General features: G+C 44.5%; 1 protein-coding gene across 1 annotated transcript in view; it reads right to left on the bottom strand.

Annotated features, from left to right (window-relative positions):
• The window catches only part of LOC116837062 (ovostatin-like), a 51,732-nt gene that overhangs the window by 14,163 nt on the left and 16,224 nt on the right, over positions 1 to 21,345 (bottom strand). The window contains exons 11-23 of the mRNA XM_032801213.1: positions 19,525 to 19,683; positions 18,624 to 18,851; positions 18,184 to 18,241; positions 17,454 to 17,602; positions 15,561 to 15,710; positions 11,627 to 11,797; positions 9,925 to 10,066; positions 7,416 to 7,512; positions 6,725 to 6,953; positions 5,081 to 5,207; positions 3,964 to 4,085; positions 2,836 to 2,887; positions 1,441 to 1,524 (exon numbers count right to left, since the gene is read on the bottom strand). Of these exons, the coding sequence (XP_032657104.1) occupies positions 1,441 to 1,524; positions 2,836 to 2,887; positions 3,964 to 4,085; positions 5,081 to 5,207; positions 6,725 to 6,953; positions 7,416 to 7,512; positions 9,925 to 10,066; positions 11,627 to 11,797; positions 15,561 to 15,710; positions 17,454 to 17,602; positions 18,184 to 18,241; positions 18,624 to 18,851; positions 19,525 to 19,683 (1,768 nt within the window). The remainder of the gene's footprint in view (positions 1 to 1,440; positions 1,525 to 2,835; positions 2,888 to 3,963; positions 4,086 to 5,080; positions 5,208 to 6,724; positions 6,954 to 7,415; positions 7,513 to 9,924; positions 10,067 to 11,626; positions 11,798 to 15,560; positions 15,711 to 17,453; positions 17,603 to 18,183; positions 18,242 to 18,623; positions 18,852 to 19,524; positions 19,684 to 21,345) is intronic.

Genomic DNA, 21,345 nt, shown 5'->3' with positions numbered 1-21,345 from the left:
TACCCCACCAGGAAAAGTTTCTTCCTTATCCCAAGAAAGTTACATTTGTCAGTACAGTCTGGACAAAAAATTCCTGGACAGGTTTAAAGACTCCCAACTCAACAAGCCTAGAAATGGGCACTTCAGAGTGAAAGTTTCCAAACTATGGTCTCCACAGCCCTTGCTGATTGCCATGAAGAGCTGGCTGGTCACATGTTACCAGCATTTTCTCTTTATTTCCAGCTGCTAAAATGCATTAAGAGAGAGCTGAAATACATCAAATACTTTCCAAATGTTACCTCTCCATTTAAGAAATTGCTGTAGTTGCCACAGGGATGGCATGAGATGGAGAAGCATATCTGAGTGATCAAGAATCAGGTGAGGGAAAAACATGTTCTGGAGGCATTCTCTGTACTAAAATATTGCCCTCACTATGAAAAAAATTGGGAACCCTGCTTCATAACACTTCAGTGGAAGGATTTTTATAGTTTCTCTATGGCAGTGGTTCTCAAAGCCAGTCTGCCGCTTGTTCAGGGGAAAGCCCCTGGCAGACCGGGCAGGTTTACCTGCTGCGTCCACAAGTTCAGCCAATTGTGGCTTCCACTGGCCGCAGTTCACTGCTCCAGGCCAATGGGGGCTGCGAGAAGTAGCACGGGCCGAGGGATGTGCTGGCTGCCCTTCTGCAGCCCCCACTGGCCAGTGGGAGATACGATCGGCCGAACCTGCGGATGTGGCAGGTAAACAAACTGGCCTGACCTGCCTGGGGCTTTCCCTGAATAAGTGGTAGACCAGCGTTGAGAACCACTGCTCTATTGGACACCCATCAATTGTTTCTAAGGCTTGTATCCCAAGATATCAGGCCTTAGAACTGCAGTGCAATTATTTATTTCAAAATGGTATTTGGGTGAAATATTTAGAAGTTTCTAAAATTGTATTAATTTCTATTTTTCTCCTTCCAAGGCCTGGATAAGTGAATTCACAGAGGGATACAAAAGTATTTTAATAAAGCTTTTAAAACACCCTTTGCTACAACATTGCTAAAATAGTATTTCTAGAAAGCATGGCACATACAGGACAAAAGAAGGGATGCAGTGGCATAATGCATTTATTAGCATTATTTTGGGATGACCAGCATAACGCAGTAAGGGCTTTGTCCCTTGTGAGTAATATAGCTTAATATATAGGATGGTGGGGTGCAAAGGGTTTATTGACAGGAGTTTAGGATGGCATGAGTGACAAACAATTGAATCAACCCAAACAAGTGCCAATAAACCCTTTATACCAAAAAGAAAGGAGTATCGCCAACATCCAGAACCTGGGTTTCTCCTCTCTGGCAAAGCTGGTGTCTTCTGTCACTGCAAAGCTGGAAGGTTACTTTCAAAGAGACAGGAATGCCTTGTTGCTCAGAAGTTTGCCTTTCCTGAGATGCAAAAATCTCAATACAAAACTTAATAGATTTACCAGTGACAGAGAAAGAGGCTCTGGCTGATCCTTCCACCAGGTTTTCAGGCAGCTTCAGAGACACTGGTTCTGTGGCTGTAGCATCTGTGGGGAAAATATTAGATTACTTTTGATCATTTATATCAGGAATCTGATTATAGCAACTAAGCACGTCTTGTAAAAATTAAAATGAATGAACATCAGAAGACACTAACAATGGAGAACAGTATATGGAAACCGTTACTGTTGCCCCCAGTACATAACAATAGTCAGGAGTGAAGGAGACAAAGTAAAACTAATACAGTGAAAGTCAGACAAAATGGAGCAAATCCTCAGGTGTTGTAAGTTACCACAGTCCACAGAAGTCAATGTATATAGGCGAGGCCAGTGCTCACAGGCTGTGATGGCATTTGTGGTGGCCAGGAACTCTGGTTGAAGGAGTGTCTTCAGCAAGACATTTGATGAGGGAGGGGTGGTTGGTGAGGGTTAGAGCCCTCTTTTTTTCTCCCTCCATTAGCAAGTGGTCTTCCACGGCCTCCACAACAGCTTGGCTACTGACCACTCTATGTGGCACATTCATTCTAAGGCTCCCCTGTTCTCCTATCTGTCTCTCTACTCCCAGCCCTATCTTCCATCTTCACTGGGAGAAGAAAACAGAAAAATTAAACTCTTTGGGAAGACATTAATGAAATATGCCTTCAAGGGGCCCAGGACATGCTTGAAATGGCCCAGTGAACTATGTATCTTAGGTAGTTATATAGCCCCCTGCACTATTAGGAAGTGCTATTATGCCACTAAATGAACTGAGAGACAGAGACGTATTTACACTGCACACTAAACCCAGGTCTGTGGGACTGTACTTGAACATCCACCCTGCATTGTAAACCTAAGATTACAATGGGCAGACCTGGGTCTCAGTGCCATGCTAACACATTCATCCTGCATACCCTGACCAGGATCTGCAGCTTGACCTGTGCCACACTGCAAATGACAGGGCTTGGACCCAAGTCACAGCAGGACTCAGGCTCTGACCCACCCCTGAGCAGGGTTCTAGGAACTAGGTCATGAGTGCTTGCTGTACCCAAGTCAGACTGATTTGCATGTGAACAGCAGGGAGGTTTCGGCCCAAACCTGAGTCAGAGCCTGGGCTTAGTATGCAGTGTAGACATATCCTAAGTGACCTGCCCAAGGTCACATAGGAGGTTAGTGGCACAGCAGGGAATTGAACTCTTATCATTCAACTGCCAGACTAGCATTGTAACTCCTGGACCATCCTTCCTCACACATCAGGTGCCAGCTGTCCAGTGCCTCAGTGAAAGGGGGATGGGTCAGGGATTTACAAAATTATTAATTAGTGCTGAAGGAAAGAGCTTTGGTCCCAGTCAACAGGTACAGAATTTGGAGAGATGCCCTTACTTTTTGTGCAGATGAGGGAGCTCTGGGTCACCTCCTTTTCGATGCCTTCAGGCTGGTCGGTGGAGGGGAGAAAAGAGACACATACAGCATGTCAGAATGAATGTTACAGAAGAAAATGGTCCAATGACAAGCCACCCCCACATCTGCACTATCAAGTAATCAGGGTATTATACCCAGACTCTAGGGACCAGACATATCCATGATGTGGCTGCTACTTCAGGGGAGCTCTAGACAATTGGTCTGAGGAGTCTTTCCCATTCTCCTTCCCTGCATTACGCAAGGGGGTGGGGGAAACTTACTGTATTTCTCTTTCATCTGCTTCAGTCCTCCCCTCTCTTTACTTTCCCCAGCATAACACAGTAAAGGCTTTGTCACTTGTGAGTAATATAGCTTGATTTAAAGGATGGTGGGGTACAAATGTTTTATTGGCAGTCCCTGAATGTCCCAGTTTAAGATGATATACAGGATGGTAATATTCCTGCCTGCCAGGGGACAGCTGTTGTAGATGCCGGGCTAGTGCTTAAACGTGATGCTGGGTTACCTACAAATACTGTTGCTTGCTAGCTGGATTGAGTCAGATGCAGTTTATGGCTAGGAAATGCTGAGCAGGGCTCTGACAGGCCAGTGGGAGTTTCATTCTAACTCTCCTGGTGGATTTACATCCTGTGGACCATACGTATGCTGGTCCCAGTTTTGGCTCTGCCCAAGTGTAGGACGCAAACACAGTGAATCTATGCACAGGGTATTTTGGTCATGGAGAAGGAGTCCTGTCTTACAAAGTGGCTACATCAGCATGGCCTGTCTGACCCCAGGCTGCCTAACACAGCAGGCAGGACAAACTCTCCAGCACTGCAGTTAGAAGGAGGGAGGGGGTTCATGGTGGGCTGGCTCACATACTCTGACCTCCATCATATTCACCAAACACTTGTCCTCTCAATAACACTCTTGATGGCAGTGACATCACTCCTAAACTGAACACCCAGCTCTATCCCAGCTGTCTGGCACTTGACCCAAGCCTGGTGCACTTTAGGGCACCTCCAACACTCTGACTTGCTTTCACACATACTTGCTGCACTCTTCATGAAAGGGAGGGATGTTCAGACACAAGGTCAGAGCTTTCCACTGTACCTCAACTAACAGGGTTCTGATCAGGGTATCCTTCCACCCTATCTCTGGCCTCCCAGATGTTGTGTTTCCACACTTCCCACTATTCTTCTTGGTCTCAGCAGTAACACTGAACATCACGTCACCTGGAATAACACCCGATAAAGAGAAAACATTAGTTCCATTGTTCAGCATGATGGCTGATGTTAGCAGATTTCTACATGTGACAAAGCTGCAGTATGGAATTCTGCAGGTCAACTGCTGGACCAAGTGGCCAGGCAACAGTTCTGCAGGTTACAGTGGATGAGAAGCTGGATATGAGTCAACAGTGTGCCCTTGTTGCCAAGAAGGCTAACGACATTTTGGTCTGTATAAGTAGGGGCATTGCCAGCAGATCAAGGGACATGATCATTCCCCTCTATTCAGCATTGGTGAGGCCTCATTGGAGTACTGTGTCCAGTTTTGGGCCCCACACTACTAGAGGGATGTGGAAAAATTGGAAAGAGTCCAGCAGAGGGCACCAAAAATGCTTAGAGGGCTGGAGCACATGACTTATGAGAAGAGGCTGAGGAAACTGAGTATTAGCTGCGAGAGATGGGATTTACGCTTCAATTGAAGGGGTTCCTAAGAGGACTTGGATCTAGGCTTCTAGGTGGCAGATGAACGAACAGAGCATAATGGTCATCAATGGTTGTGGGGTTAGGTTGATATGGAAAAAACATTTTCACTAGGAGGGTGGTGAAGCACTGGAATGTGTTACCTGGGGAGCTGGTGGAATCTCCTTCCTTAGAGGTTTTCAAAGTCAGGCTTGACAAAGCCCTGGCTGGGATGATTTAGTTGGGGATTGGTCCTGCTTTGAGCAGGAGGTTGGACTAGATGACCTCCTGAGGTCCCTTCCAACCCTGATATTCTATGATTCTATGACTGTTTAGTCACCATAGATGAGCAGCCATGGGGTGATGGAGCTCTGAGCTCTATACCAATGAAGCTTTCTATACAGCATCTCCCAACCAAGCAAGTTTGGGGCAATGTAGCTCCAAGCTCTATGGACTCAGAAGATGGACTGATTAGGGGTGGGCTTTTGGTGACACATGAATACACTAGCATCAGTCACAGGACAGAAAGTTGTGCAGAAACATACCAAGTTTTTTTGAGATAATATTCCACACGTAGGTTTTCCTCTCATTGGCACATACACATCCATCGTCTCCCTTTGGGGAAAGGAGCTGAGCCTGGTAATCCCGGGAACTGGCCAGCAAAATACCAACCTGGGAGCAGGAGAGAAATACTGATGTGGTGCAGGTTATGTCTGACATAAACAGGGTCATCATTACAGGAACTCCCTTCTGCCTGTCTCCAGTGAGTGTCCAATGCCAACACTATGGGGCAGAATCAGGACAAGGGATGCTGTGGTACTGGATGGGCAACTCTTCAGAGGACACCTTAACAGAGCTAACTTCTGCCCTATGAAATATACCATGGAGGTAGATAACCTACTATACTGACCAGCACCCCTGCTCTCACTCAGTACAAAAGGTGCTAACACCTTCCAAGAGATCTGCATCACCCGGGCTTTTTTTGCTGCTTTATGAGATATATTGAAGGCCACCAAGGTTTGGTACTTTTTCTTCCCAACATTTTTCTGATTTCTAGATGTCTGTGTTTTGTTGCAGGACTACTTGGAAAACTGGAAAGGGATTATGATGTCACAAGAGGTGGAGAGGAAAAGGGATTTAAACTGTTTAAAACTCTGGTGTCTTTTTGTTTGTTAACATCTGTTTAACACAGACTCTTAACAAACAGTAAGGAGAAAAGTCTTTTTCTGATGATTCAAACACACCTCTTTAATTAAGGGCTAAGGAAGTTCCCACTGTAGTTCTGCAGTTATCCTAGGAGACCTCCAACAAAAAGAGGATAAAATGAGACGATGATTTAATTTTAAAATCAAACAGAAAAAAAAATGAAAACCACGGGGCGGGGGGGGGGAGGGATCTAGCTTTTTGGATACAATGAAAAAAAGCAAAAGAGGGTACAAATATTTCTCACAGGTCCCCTTTAAGCTGTGTGTAAGCTATTTAGGAATATGAGTGCACCCCACTGTCATTGGATGTGTCCTGCCTGAGGGTAGTGAGGTAGGCAGAATCCCCCTATGGGTAACTAGAAAGAACACATTCAAACATGACTCTTACACCTCCTGTTCTGAAGGGCAGAAAGCTCTGCCTCATGCTGCTGACTGATGCACAAGAAGTGCATGCTATTTACTCCAGACTTCAGAAGCTGTATAGAGCCTCTGCCTAGACAAATACTCCCCTGATACAAGCACTGTCATTCCGATGCTCCCTATACCCTGCACCTGAGGCAGGAGTCAGAATCTGACCAGGCTCAACTCCCCACCCCCAACCCTCTGTGTGTACACTTTGGGAGGCCCAGGTCCAGGTTCTGCCTTGACTTACAGCCTCTGTAGCCCCACTAAAGTCAGAGTTGTAAAGAACCCTGAAGCACGAAGGATGCTACGTACACACCATATTTCTGGTCTTTTCAACTCCCTATGTAGGTTTCCTTGTATCCCATTCCCAGGACACAATTCAGTGAGCTCTGTCTCTGCTCTGTAGTGGCTCAATAGGATTGGTGCAACTAGGTTGATTTGCCATAATACAGATAGGTCTTAAAAAATTTACCACATTGCTGCTTGTTTTAGCCACACAAGCAGGAGCCCTGGAGAAGATCTGGTATCTTCCAGGTTGTGGGGGACACATTTAATCAGAGTGAGAAGAAAAGGACATACCTTGATGCACTTGTCCAGATAGTTGAAGACATTGGCTCTAAGAAGGAAGTCTTCCCCATGGATGATGGAGTAGGGCAGGGTCATGTCAACAAAGAAAGGCTGGAAGGCTGTCAGGGAGGTGGGTGCAGAGATACCAAATCCAGACTCCTTCTCCAAACAGAAAACGCTGGCTTTCCATTCAGTGATGGTGTCAGGGATGGTGAATACAACGTTGGCCTTGCCAGTGGAACTAGAAGGAATGGGGCAGAGTGTGTATGCAGCACTCAGTAGAGACAGATTTTTCAGAGAGTCAGCAGAGAGAGTACTGCCCATGTTTTGCTTGGAGAGAGTTCCCCTTGGTGTATGAGTGCTCAGAACTCATCACTCAAAACCTCTGATGAGAAGCCCCTAGAAAATTCTCCTGCATGCCACTTGCCTGAGGTTACACAACAATCAGTGGCAGAGCATGGAATAAGACCCTGAGTTCTTGACTGCACCTCAATGACAAGACACTTCTTCCTCTTGCTAGCCAAGTCTGACATGCTGGATGCATTATTTGGGAACATGTACTGACAGCTTTGAACAATATCACCATGCAGGGATGCAGGCAGGAAGCTGGCTATGGAAAGGGTTCCATGCCCTTCCTGATGCCTTTCAAGGAAATAGTGAGGCCTTAAAAAGAAGATGAGAAGACAGAATAAGCAGTACTCACCCTACTGAAAAAAGATCCCAAATCCATGTCTCGGGGAAGAATTTCCGAACAGTCTCAGTCATGACTCTGCCTCGAGAATCATCTGCTGAGACAGTCTCTGTTAAGAGAGAATGGGGAGCTTGGTTAAACCCAGTGCATTTAGAAAGCGTACAATTGCAGAGAGGCCATTTTATATGGATAAAACTGTTGCCACAGTGTTTATCCCCAAAACTGGCAAATCAGGAGCAATGGCAAGCAAATCACTGTCCTCACCCCCATACCAATGTGCCTCAAACTTATTCAGTAGAGAAAACCTCTAGGGATAAGCAGGGAATTGAATCTTTGTTGTCTATTGAGTTCCAGTTGTGGTGGGGAGTGTTTCAAAGTAGCCACCTGTATCATCCAGAACTGGACTGAGACCCACCAGCTCACTTCATACAGGCCACTCAATGATGAGCTGGGTTAGAGATGAGTGGGAAACAGTTTCCCACATCCCTTGGATATTTTCAAGAGATCAAATTTTTTAAAAAACTTTTTTATTAAGGGCAAACTTAGAATAAAATGTTCACATACTAAATCATACAGTACTTGTCCCTTATTCAGGATCAGGTCAATATTCAAAGGCCAAGACAAAGATTCATCTCAAACTGGGATAAAAAGTTGAAATCTCAAAAAATATTTGTGAACTGGAAAAAAAATTGGTTCAGGACAAACTGAAATGATTTATTTAAATAATGGCAAAATGTCTCCTTTCAGTTTTAACATTTTTTTCTTTTTTATCCTTTTTCAGTATACCTATCTTAAATTTTACAAGAGAAAGTAATTTCAAAATGGAAAAACAGATTATTTTAAATGATGAAATGAAACATGTTGACAATTTCAGTCCCTACAACACTCCCATGAAGTAGGAATTGCAAACCCAGTTTGACAGAAACAAAGGAAGGGAAGCTGTTTTACTTGCCAGTGGTCACTCAGGGAATCAATGGCAGAATTGGAAGTAAAACCCAGGTGTGACCCTAAGTGCCCCTGAATTCACACCCCATACACTATTGCAATGATGTTTGTTCAGAATATATCTTGTAAGGTATCACTTGAAAAGTAATAGCACACTGGTCATTTATATCATTGTAAAATGCATGTGTTAACCTTATATGTGAAGTTATGAATTGATTCTGTATAATGTTACTAGAGGATGTGTAAGAAAATAGCCTAGCCTAGGTAAAGGTGATAAATAGGTCTGCCCTAGACCAAAGAATATATGTTTACATCTATTTAAATATTAGCCATGAACAAAGCTATCAAGCAAACCTGCAGGGGTTTTCTTGAGTTTGAACTTGAGAGACAGAGAATTATCATGGCTCCTACATCCCAGAGAGTTACAAGATACTGAATACACCTTCCTAACTTTGAGAACAGAGACAATTATTTGGGACTATAAGGGCCAGAAAGAGACTTCATCTTTATCTTATACCTAAGAAGACAGGGGAAACCAGCACCTTGTACTTCTATGGAAGATCTTGACTGAGAGACAATCAGCCAAGCTGGACTAAGAGCAGTTGGTGAGTGAAATCATCTTAAACAAAGACGGTGCTTTGCTAGACAGGATTTAGACTTTTAGGTGCATGTTTTCACTTTCATTTGCTTGTAGCCATCTCAACCTTTATTTCTTTTACTTGGCATCACTTAACCTATGTCCAGTTGTTAATAAACTTGTTTTAATCTAAACCAGCCCCATGCCATGTCTGAACTGAAGTAATTATTAGCTCCACTTAATGCGGCAAACTCCTAGTGCTGTCTCTTTAAAGGAAGAAATGAACCTTATTATATCTCTGAATGGTCAGCAGAGGGCTGGACACTTCAGATCCCATGGTTTTGAGGAAATTCAGGACTGAGGTTGTGCTGGTGTCACTTGGCTAGTAGTAACCAAGGCTGGTGGATACCAGAGTCTGGTTGTAGTATAACAAGCAGGCTACTGCAGTCCGAGCTGCTGAACCAGGTTTGCTCAACACACAGACACTCAGTGCATGCTTGTCTGCTGGCTGGGAGTGTCCAGACAGGGAACCATAGCAGCAGAACACTTTTAGGCTTCCACAGGCACAGGGCAGACCAATGTCTCCCTGGTGTCGCTTGCATCCCATAATGCTACACCAGATCTCCTGACTCTCAACTCTGTGCTCTAATTCCAGTACCACGCTGCCTCTCAGTACAAACTGCTCATACTGGAACCAATAGCCAGCCAGTCCAACACACCTGTATTGCATTTCCCAAAGTGTCTAGGCTTTCTGCTCTTGGGCTGGATTGGAAGCAGTGGCTTAGAGGTGACAGGCTTCCAGTGGCATTACTTGAACCCTGTACACTTTGGTTCCACAAAGAATTGGGATTTCAGATAAAGATGTGTGTATTTGTGAATGCTAACATGCACACAGGCTTGTATGTCCACTCCACACAGTGCCTCTTCTCCCCACAAATGTTCCTAATCTCACAGATCCGTGCAGGAAAAACACATTTTTTTTCTGCCACTCACTATTACCTGAAAATTTGGCAGTAGCCATAGGTGAGGACAAACTCACACCAAAGCCAGGACGGCCAAGGAAATCAGGGCTTGGTCTGACACTTCCACACACCACGGGCTGCCGCAGCCGAGAATTGGTAAAAACCTTCATGCCCATCTCCTTCAAAATCAAAACAAACAGGACATCAATCACCTCGGCTTCCTGATACAGCTTTATTCCATTCTGCCCTCCTTCCCCATTCATAGCCTTCTAGTTACAGAGGAATGGATAATACCACAAGTGAACAGTGCCCATCTAAACTCCAGGCTCTTCTTAGTGGTACTATTTCCCTTCCTCCCTTATCCTAGGGCCAGCTTCTCTCTCTTCTCCAATGGGAGTCTCTATGACATTTTCTGTGCCAATGTCAATGGGAGTTCCATGCATGTTAGAAATGCACAATATACCACAGGAATACATACACAGTGTGCACTACAAACATACAACACTCAAGACAGAGGAATTTGGTGCTGAATCTCTGAAGTAGGACAGTGACACCTGCTGTACAGTCAGAAACTACATTAATGGAGCTCCGAAAGGGGCCTATCACAGCCCATCTAGCCCTTTACCTGAGGGCCAGTGCAGGACTCTTCTATACTGTATTAGAAGTGCAATTGGGTTTATATCACTTCCCTTGGGAGACCTGTCCACTGCCTCTCAGATAAAGAATCAGAGTCTACAGCTAGAAAATAAACTGAGTTATCTAGTCCCACCCCTCTGTTACTGCAGGACAGCCCTCATGTTGTGAGGCTCATCTGGGAGGCTGGATATATGACAGCAGGAAATAAGATTGCACTAGAGTTCAGGATTGACTCTGGCTCTATACCCTGCCCTAGACTACAGATTTCATAATAGAGCTGAGGGCAAAACGTTTTAAGGTTTCAAAATTCTTCCCATTCCACAATGGGACAAAACTAACATCTTTCAAAGGTGGCGTGTGTGAGAGAGAGAGAGAGAGAAAATAACCAGAGAGAGAAAACTCCATTCCAGAATCCCAAACAGCTTAGGGGTTAGCGTCCTCACGTAGGACATGGGTAACCTGAGCTTGAGTCAGGACTCTGAATCAGTGTCAGTCTCTCTCTCTTTCTGGTGCAATGAATATTTAATCACTTTGACTAAGTGAAACAGTTACAACAGGAGAAACCCTTCCTCTAAAATGACCATCAGCCTGGTGGCTGGAGCACTCAGTGGATATATGTAGACATAGGTTCCAGACCCTCCTCTGAATCAGGCAGAACATGGACTTCAAGCTGCATCTTCCACACTCCAGAAGAGTGTTGTAACCACTGGGCTACTCTGAGGTGGGCCTTTCTTTCCAGTTTTGACCAGAAATTCCATACTGGACCTGATAAACCTTACCAATAACAGTTTTGTCAAAACCAACCCTTTCCACTGAAAATGTTCAGTTTTACAAATTGGCATTTTCTAATGAAAAAACGTTTCATCAAAAAATTCCTGACCAGCTTTCCCTGCCAATAAGACTAAATGCAGGTGGACGTGTCAGCAGAAGAGGTTATACACCCAACACCAGGTGCCTGCTGCATTTCATGATTTGCAAGGGAGAAAACCAGGGAGTGCACTTAAATTTCACCTTCACCCCTACCCTTCCCTGCTCTCCTCTTCCACTGCTATCCAGGTGATAATCCATTGTGGGCTAATTTAAAGAAATTCCAGCATGCCTGCCTTGAAATACTGATAGACATCTGGGCCAAAGTCAGAGGACACAGGGATGTAATACAATCCATTGTGAAAGATGCTGTCAGCTGGGATACATGGCTCTTTGCTGTCATCTTCCAGATTCAGCCCGTTGAAGTAATAACCATACAACTCTTGCAAGGGAAGTAGGTTGTAAACCTGTGAGAGAGGAAACAAAAACAGAACCTGTGTGTGGGGAGAGATCTGTACAGGGACATGCACCAGATAATGGCTGCTGCTAGCGGTGCGATACCAGTCTGGGTCTCTCATCCTTTGCCTTATCCTCTCCTGAACTCTCTTCCACCTACCTTGCTCTGTTTTTATGTGTGGTGTCCAGGAAGAAGCACATACCCTCAGGCAATATTGGGCTGTATTAGGATTGTCACACTGCTGGTTCATGATCCTCCATTGCAGCCTCCAGAAAGATTCTTTGTTAATCCTTAGAGCACTGCCTAATCCTAACATGTTACACACCTTCCTACCTGGGTGCTTCCTAAAGTCCAGAAGGGGGTGATTAATAGCTGTTGTGGCAAGAGGGTTCCTGATGGTGGGGAGGCCAAGATTCTTGCCTAAAGCAAACCTTGATTGGCTCTTACTTTCTCCCTGCTACTGGGAACCTCGCTCCTGCCCATAGTGCAGTATTCTTCATTGCAAGGCCCGTGAGCCAGTGGTAGCTCCCATCAATGTTAAATGCAGCTCGCTAAATTCCCTCTAAGCTATGCAGCTGTGCAGTTGGCTATAAATAGCTGCACAACAGCTCTAAAAAGCCACGCAGCAGGGATCTGGAGAGGAGAGAGGTAGGGGGTGGGAGAGAACTGGGGAGGGGAGCAAGTTGGGGCTTGCAAGGCTGCTGTGGGCCTCTTCCCCGGCCCCGGAGCTAACTGCTGCTGAAGGGTGGAAAGGGGTCCCTTCCCCTAGAGCTTGGTGCTACCTGCCTGCAGGGGAGAGAGAGAGCCTCTTCCCCAGAGCTCGGTGCTGCCTGCCGGAAGGGAGAAGGCTGGGGGAGTCCTCTGGCTCCAACCCCAGGGCAGCCTGCCAGCACCTCAAACTTCACATCCCCAGCCCCCCCCAGGGCCCTCACCCCTCCTGCCCCCACATCCCAACACTTTGACCCAGCCCTGAGCCCCCCCCGCACCCTTAACCCCTCATCCCCAGACCCACCCCACAGCCCTTACCACCATACCCCAACCCTCAGACCCAGCCCTGAGCCTCCTCCCACACCCCAAACCCTCATCCCCAGTCCCATCCCAGAGCCACACCCCAGCCAGAGGGCTGAAAAGAAAACAGAGGAACAAATTGACCAAAGAACATTTGGACTGCCTTACTAGGATTGTGATGACAGATTACAAATACTGTATGAACAAAATCCAGGAAGAACAGGCACACTTTCGCTCATCCAGTTTTTAAAGTAAGTTTTGCATTATTCTGATCTTAAAAAGTTTGCTTGTATAGATGCCTTTTTAATTCCATATATTTTATAAAAGGAGTATCATTTAATTGTACAAGAAGACTTCATTTTAATTACATGAGTGGCTCTGTAATATCACATCATCAGGGAGTAGAAAGTAATGTGTTAATTTAGTAGTTCATGTGGCTCTCCCACTGAAGGTTTTTTGCCAAAGTGGCTCCCACTTCAAAACTAGTGAAGATCGGTGTCACAGTGTGATCTGCCTCCATTTTCTCCTGCTCAGGCTGCAGCTTAGCAGGAGGAAGGTGAAATGCACTGGGAGGGCAAGTTGAGGCAGAGACAATCTGACATAGAATTGTAGAATCATAGAAATGTTGAGTTGGAACAGACCTCAAGACCATTTCTGGTGCTGGGGCAGGACTACGTAAACCTAGACCATCCCTGGCAGGTGTTTGTTCAACTTGTTCTTAAAAATTTCTAATAATGGGGATTCTACAACATCCCTTGTAAGCCTGTTCCAGAGCTTAAGTACCCTTATGGTTAGAATTTTTTTTTCTTAATATCTAACCTAAATCTCCCTTGCTGCATGTTGAGTCCATTACTTCTTGACTTACCTTCATTGGACATGGAGAATAATTGATCCCCATGTGGGCCGGTGCTACCATTAAGGCGAACTAGGCGGTTGCCTAGGGCGTCAAGATTTGGGGGCACCAAAAAGCAGTGCCCCCCAATTTTTTTTACAGCGGTTCTTCCCCAAGCGTACGGTCGCTGCTCCACTTCTCCCGCCTGCCAGGCTTGCAGCGCAAATCAGCTGTTTGGAGCCACAAGCCTGGGATGAGAATTAGAGCAGGGGCGGTGTGCTCAGTGAGGACACAGAGCAGAGGTGAGCTGGGGTGGGGCGGTACTGCAAGGCTCCCCAGTGGGTGGGAGAGCTGCCATGGTGGAGGAGAGCTTCAGGGCAGGGGGGAGGGTGCCTCAGGGTGGAGGGGGTGCGGGAAGCTGCCGCAGGGCTGGGGGAGGGCGGGCACAAGGTGGAAGTTTCGCCTAGGGCACGAAACTTCCTTGCACCGGCCCTGATCCCCATCCTCTTTATAACAGTCCTTAACATATCGGAAGACTGTTATCAGGTCCCCTCTCAGTCTTCTTTTCTCAACACTAAACATGTAGTTTATTTAACCTTTCCTCATCAGTCAGGTTTTCTAAACCATGTGTCCTTTTTGTGCTCTCCAGAACTGGACACCGTATTCCAGCTGAGGACTCACCATTGCTGAGTAGAACGAGACATTTACTTCCCGTATCTTACATACAACATTCCTGTTATTACATCCTGGAATGATATTAGCCTTTTTTGCCGCTGCATTAGACTGTTGACTGATATTCAGTTTGTGATCAACAATAACCCTAAGATCCTTTTCAGCAGTATGACCACCTAGCCGGTTGTTCACCATTTTGTAGTTGTGCATTTGATATTTCCTTCCTAACTGAAGTGCTTTGTACTTGTCTTTACTGAATTTCATCTTCCTGATTTCAAACCACTTATCTAATTTGTCAATATTGTTTTGAATTCTAATCCTGTCCTCCAAAGTGCTTGCAACCTCTCCCAATTTGGTGTCATCTGCAAATTTTATAAGCTTTAGACACTCCATTATCCAGGTCATTAATGAAAATATTGAATAATACTTGACTCTGGGATAACGTCTGTGGGACCCCTCTGCATACTCCCTCCCAGTTTGACAGCAAATCATTGATAACTACTCCTTTAGATGACTTTCAATCTGTTGTGCCCCAAACTTAGAGTAATTTCATCTAGACCATATTTTCCTAGTTTGCTTATGAGAATGTCATGTAGGACTTGTCAAAAGCTTTGGTAAAGGTAAACTATATCACATCGACTGCTTCCCCCCTATCCAATAGGCCATGAACCTTGTCAAAGTAGTAAATTAGGTTGATCTGGCTGCTTTGTTCTTAGAAAATCCATGCTGGCTATTCCTTATAAGCCTATTATCCTCTGGATGTTTACAAACCAATTGTTTAATAATTTCTTCCAGCAACTTTCCGAGTATCAAAGTATAATTTCCCAGATCCTCTGTTCCCCTTTTTAAAGATAAGTACTATATTTGCCCTTCTCCAGTCCTCTGGGTCCTTCCCTGTCCCCCATTAGTTCTCAAAGATAATTGCTAATGGTTCTAAGATTGCTTCAGTTAGTTCCTTCAATACCTATAACTTACCTACATATTCTTTAATATGTTTCCCAGAGTGGCCGGTGGAGGAGGGTGGGAGCAAGAGGCTCTGCCCATTAGGGAATGATGGGGTCTTTTGCCTCTCATGGAGTTTTTTTATAGGGGAGAGAAATAAGGAATCAAACCACAGAACTGGGAAAGACCAGGCATGGGGAGGAAGGCAGCAGAGCTGCAGGGGATGGGAGAAGAGTGTGGAGAGATAGGAGCCAAATGAATTTCAAAGAAAGCAGCACATTATCCTGGCCAGTGCTGGGTAGAGGACTTGAGGGCTTACAGTCTCAGCAGACAGTTCTCGCTCAGGCCTCAAGAGTAGTACGCTCTCATCCACAGCCCGCAGAGCACAGTGGGAGTTGGCTGAAGCTTCAAGGTGGAGGCTGACATTAGAGGCTGGGAGCCCCTGCTTCTTGGAGAACTGCAGCCGGACCTGGAATTGAGCAGAAGTGTCAGATGGGTTAAATCCTGCCCCTCAAGGGACTGCTGTGAGTGAGTATAGATCTTGTGGCAAGATGGATGGGCCTCTACCCATCGCCACAACCTCATTCTTCTTTCTGCAGAATGAAGAAGACAGAATCTCCTAGGAGTCCCTGTCCTAGGGCCAGAAGTGATAATGAAGGCCCTGTTCTTCTCTCCATCTCTGGCAACCCACATAGGGCCTGCCATCCTGTGTATCCCAACTTTTACCACTTGCCACCTTCTTTTTTTTTTAATGTCTTCAGGCCAAGACCACTGCGCCCTCAAGAGCCCTGGAAAGCCAAAGCAGCTGGAGGAATAAAGTAAACACACCTTTGCCTCCCCTAATGTAAGTGCTTACTGTGCTATTTTCTCTTCCCATGAAATGTATTTATGTATCTGCAATAAACACCTTGTGTCTGTTGCTAACAAACCACTTCTTTATTTTTTTCCCTCTAATAATAGACATACTCAGCTTCAGTTTATGGACTTTGGGTAATGTAGTCCAGCAGGAAATTTCTGGTATTAAAATCACACTATAATTAGAATTGCAAACAAAATCTTATTAGCCAAATTTTTCTCTCAGTTACACTGGGATGAATTAAGTGTAACTCACATCAGAGTCAATGCAAGATAGAACAGAATTTGGCCCTAATGTGCAAATATTACTGCACTACACTGCCTTCCCTTTAAACTGAAATCCTGAAAAAAAGAAATCAGATGAGCTGTGAAAGTTTATAACAACATCCAAACTGATCTATAATTAGAATTATCACAGCCATTGTAAAACGTTACTCCCCAATAAATTCCCAGGTGACGTAAATATTTAGATCATGAATAAAGTTTCAATGGCTCCTAAGTGATTTACGAGCATTTGAAAATGTGACTCTTAGCTCCAAACCTATTTGTGTGTTCATGAAACAGTCAGTGTGATTCTACTCTTACTCTCTCAGCAGTAGTCAGAGCTGAGGAAAATCACTGATTTTTTGGTTTGGTGGCTGAATGGAACAATAAATAAAAGATTAGTTTTCAACAGCAGATTTGTTTTTTGTTTTTTTCCTCACAGAAACAAAAAACCAAAAACAACCTGAGGGAGTCAAATGAAATGTTTTAAATGTCAAACTCAAAACATTTCTGAATGAAACCAATTAAAAACATATGTACCATTTTTATGCTTCTGAAATTTTTGTTTTTAGTAACAACTATTCACCATATTCAACCTAAGTTCACAAATAATGTCAGTGCTCTGAAAAATACATTTTTGGCAAATTTATTATTTGCTAAAAAATATTCACCTAGCTATAACTGCATAGAAATATATCGTGGCATTAAAACACACAGAGTACCATGGGATTTGGCCAACAGAGTAACACATGTTCCCTTCATTGAAGAATTGACTATTGGATAAACAAGACATGGGGTAAGAGTTGAGGACAGAGAGGTGCAGATCAGTTGAGGAAGGATTCCTTGAAGAAGTGGATTTTAAAAGAGAATGGACACTTGGGGGGCAGGAAATGAGAACCAGGGGTAAGCAGGGTGGGGCAGTATAGCAAAGGCATGAGACTGAGTGGAAAAGGAGATGAATGGCTCAGTAAGAGAAGATCAGAAACAGCACAAGGAATGAGCAGGCAAGATTGCAGCAGAGATGCAGGGGGGAAATAAAGGTCTCCCATAGGAGAAAACTATACAGCCATAGAAACATCTTATGTTCACTCACCTTGTTCTTGAAGCACTTCTCAATCTGGAATCTGGCACTGTCGGCTACTAGCTCCCTGGCAGGGTGCACGGTGTAGACCAGCATCCGGGCAGCAGGAGCCAGCTTCTCACTGACAGCGAGTGGGATGGAGAAAGTGCCTTTTAGAGATGCTGAGAGAAAGGGACAAGTCAAAAGAGAATCACAGAGAAACTGTTCTAGAAGCTGCCATCCTAGCTGGGATGTGTGTAAAATGGGAAGGGGACTGAGATGGTATAGAGAGGAAATACTGTGGAGATGGACTGATGTGGTTGTGGGTTTGGATTCAGATCCAGATGCCATCAAAGTTAAAGTTAAGGTTTGAAAGTGTATCCAGAATCCAGTCAGATTCCAGAACAGAATTCAGATCCAACATCCCAATGGCTGACATCTCACAAGACATGTGCTATTTCCTTATTCTCTTAGCCACACTCTGTATCTCCTCAGGAGTTTTCTTCTGGGAGGATCTCCATAGGCCTTTACTTCCCCAGGAGTGACATAGGCTGCTTCCCCCCACTGCCTTTGTGGAGAGTTTGATGGGTCAGGCAGCCATTCTTAATTCAACAGGGGTCTTCTAGGTGATGATTACCAGCCTGACTCCACCATACACACGTGTGGGGATAGGTGCTATGCTAGTCCTGCCTGCTGCACAGATTCCAGAAGCTATGCCTCATTCCCTATTTCTCATTATCTTTGCATCAAAAACTATACTTACCACCACTGGTGCTGACATGCTGTTTGCCACTGAGGACAATCTTGCCCTTCGCCATCACCTGTGCACAGAAAGACGCCATGAGACGGGAGACAATAGGGGAGGGGGGAACAACCCAGTCTGATAATGGGAAGCATGCAGTTAGGATTGTTTTAACTGTTTGGCTCAATATGACGTCAGGTATAGCATGTCCAGGGACAGATAGGTTAGATTTTCCACACACAGACACAATCCTGCCAAACCACCACATTCCTATCCCTGTTTTGTAGTCCTGTTTGCCAGGTTGTGCAGCAATGTGAATCAAGGAAGAGTTTAGCCTAGAAAGCATCTCTGCTATCTATAACCCAGTAGATCAAACACTTGAGATATGGTGCTTGGGGCTTTGCTGGGCAGATCCCAGACCAAGATCTTTCAGGGACTCACAGAAGCCACCTGATGCTTACCACATGGTAGAATTTCACACTGGTGATCTTCCCGTAACTGTATTTGTTCAGGACATAGTGCACTGTGATTGACCTCTGCTGGCCACAGCTAAACTCCTCCGGCTCCAACTTGATCTTCACAAAGCTGTTAGTCAGGGAGTAGAAGCGCTGGACAGAGTAATAGGCCTCAGGATAGTAAGGTATCAACCAACCAACTGCATTGCAGTTGTCATTGGTTTTATATATCGCCTGACAAGAAAAGGGGAAAGGGAGAAAAGAACAAACTGAAGTTTCACTGGGGGGGCAGTGGAAATACGAAGTCACTGCCACAAATAAGAGACTGAAATTCACAAGCCATTGATAAAGCATTTTATCTAAAACTAACTGCCCAGGTAGTGAAAGTGACAGCAGACCATCTCTAGCAACCTGGAGAGAGGTGACAGAAAAAGCAGAAAAATGGAAAAGGAAGCAGAAGAAAAACCAATCTGTGAAATTCACAATCACTTTGTAGACAAGATACAAAGAAAAGGGGCGGGAAAAAAGATAAAAAAGGCTAAATCAATCAATTCCCTTTTTTCTTCAAATCCCAACAGTTTGCCTCACTGCTGCTGGCCAGCATGTCCTCTCTTACCAACGTCAGCTAATGCTTGAGATATTGTAGAGCACACAAAAGCTGCTGTATTTATTTTTATAATCATTGCAATAACTGAGATATTTAGCTCACTACTTTATAAGGTCCTTTGTGATCACTGGGGCATGAAAGGAGCCAAAGAAAGCACAGTTCATCACCAGAATACAATCCTCATCCCATCCTCTTTGGACATGGGTTCTAGGCAATGGGTGAAGAGCAGCCCTCCCTCTCCCCAGCACAGTACCTCTCATGGAAATACAGCCTTTCCCCATCAGCTCTTCAGGTACTCACCCTCAGAGTAAACTGAGGATTGAACATTTCAGAAGTGTCAATTGAAAACTGAACGGTGCCATTCCCATTTGTGGTATAGTTGCCCACATTCTTGTCATTGAGGAGCAGCTGAACAACCTCATTTGCCATGGGTGAGTTATTCTCATTTACCAGTTTGATCTAAAGGAAAAGGGAATGTGAGGGTATCAGGGAGGTAGAAGACCAATGTTAAGTTCCTAATCCGTTTGAGTATGGATATGTGTGTTTTGCCTGTGTTTGTTTTCCATCTAATACAACCCTACCACCAAAAACAAATATCCAAGAGTTAAAATGGCTGTCACAACATCATGGCTGCCATCTTAGCATGTGTGCAACTTCCTCAGGCCCACTGCTTCACCTACACTACGCACACAGTTCCCCCCACACCCGCCATCCCCTGCCTGCTCACTCCACACTCCTCATTCCTAGTGTAAGGGCACACACTTCTCATCTACCTTCTTCTTCGTGGGTCAAGGACTCCTTCCCACTTGCTGGACATCTTCTTCTTTCATCTCTGGATTTTGAACCCACTCCAGTTTCCAGCCACTATGTGCCCTGGTTCTAATCCCACATCCTTGCTATTCATATGTTAGACTGTGAGCTGTTTGGGAAATGTAGAGTTTACATAACCCCTTATTCCATTAGCTAGACTCCAGAAGCCTAGTAATTGAATTGTGTTTTGAGTCTGTGTGCATGTGTTCAAGAATAGTAATAATGTGGCTCTTTTTCAGAATGTAATGCCATCCAATGGGAGCCAGAAAACCCAGAACTAGATTGTATGGTAAATAAAAACGGCATTTCAATATACTCTATTGCCAGGGTACTGGGATCCAACTTAAATTACTAACAGGTAACAAGCTATCTCCCTGTTCAGGATCCCTGGAGAGTAAAGTAATGAAGCAGAGTTGGGAACCAAAGACCTAATCCGACTTTTGTCTTTACTGGGAAAAAGCATTGCATTAGAAAACATCAACTGATGATAAACTCATTTTTTCCTTACTGTATACAAAGACAGTTGTGTTTAAAAATGTATGAACAGTAGAGATCGTCAAAACTTTTTAACAAAAAGGGTTTTCACTGAAAACTTGGATTTTGCCAAACTGCTTTTTTTTTTTTACACAAAAATTAATTTGATGAAACTTTCATTTTTCAAAAATTAGAAAATGAATCATTTGAAGATATGCCTGTAATTTTGGTACTTTCCCATACTTTTAAAATGATTTTTTTAAAATGCCTACCTTATTTCAGTTTGTTTTAGGAATGCGATTGGTGTTTGCTTTAGGGGCATCTTTCTTTTCTTTCATTTTGTTTGGTTAGTTGCTTTCATTCGGTTGGAGGGTGAGGTGGAGTTCCCTCTCTTTTTTCCCTTTCTCTAGTTTTCCACTGGAAAAAGTGTGCAAATGGGGGAGGGGGAGGACTAAAAAGAAAGGGGGAGTAGTACTTGAACTCCTAAAAGTGAAAGGGAACACCTGCAGAGAAAGTAACACTTTCACTTTTAAAAGTAAACTTTCACACACACTCTGTCTCTCTAGGTATGTTTACACAGCAATGTAAACCTAGGGTTAGTAGGGCTTAAGTCAGCTGACCTATTTCAGGGAATCCTGGGCTTGAGCATCTACACTTCATTTTAACCTTGACTTAAGAATTTGTTGACTGGTGCTCAAATCTAGGGTTCCAGTTTCCAGTTTCAAGGCTGTGAAACTGCAATTCACAGCCTTGTGTGAAAGTAAGCATATTGCAAAGTTCCTAGCCCCCCGCCCCCTCCCCCCCCGCACCCCAGTCAGCAACACTGTAGTCCTAGGA

The sequence above is a fragment of the Chelonoidis abingdonii genome, chromosome 1, assembly GCF_003597395.2.
Source record: "Chelonoidis abingdonii isolate Lonesome George chromosome 1, CheloAbing_2.0, whole genome shotgun sequence".
Classification (NCBI taxonomy): domain Eukaryota; kingdom Metazoa; phylum Chordata; order Testudines; family Testudinidae; genus Chelonoidis; species Chelonoidis abingdonii.
This window is presented reverse-complemented; position numbering and strand designations above follow the sequence as displayed.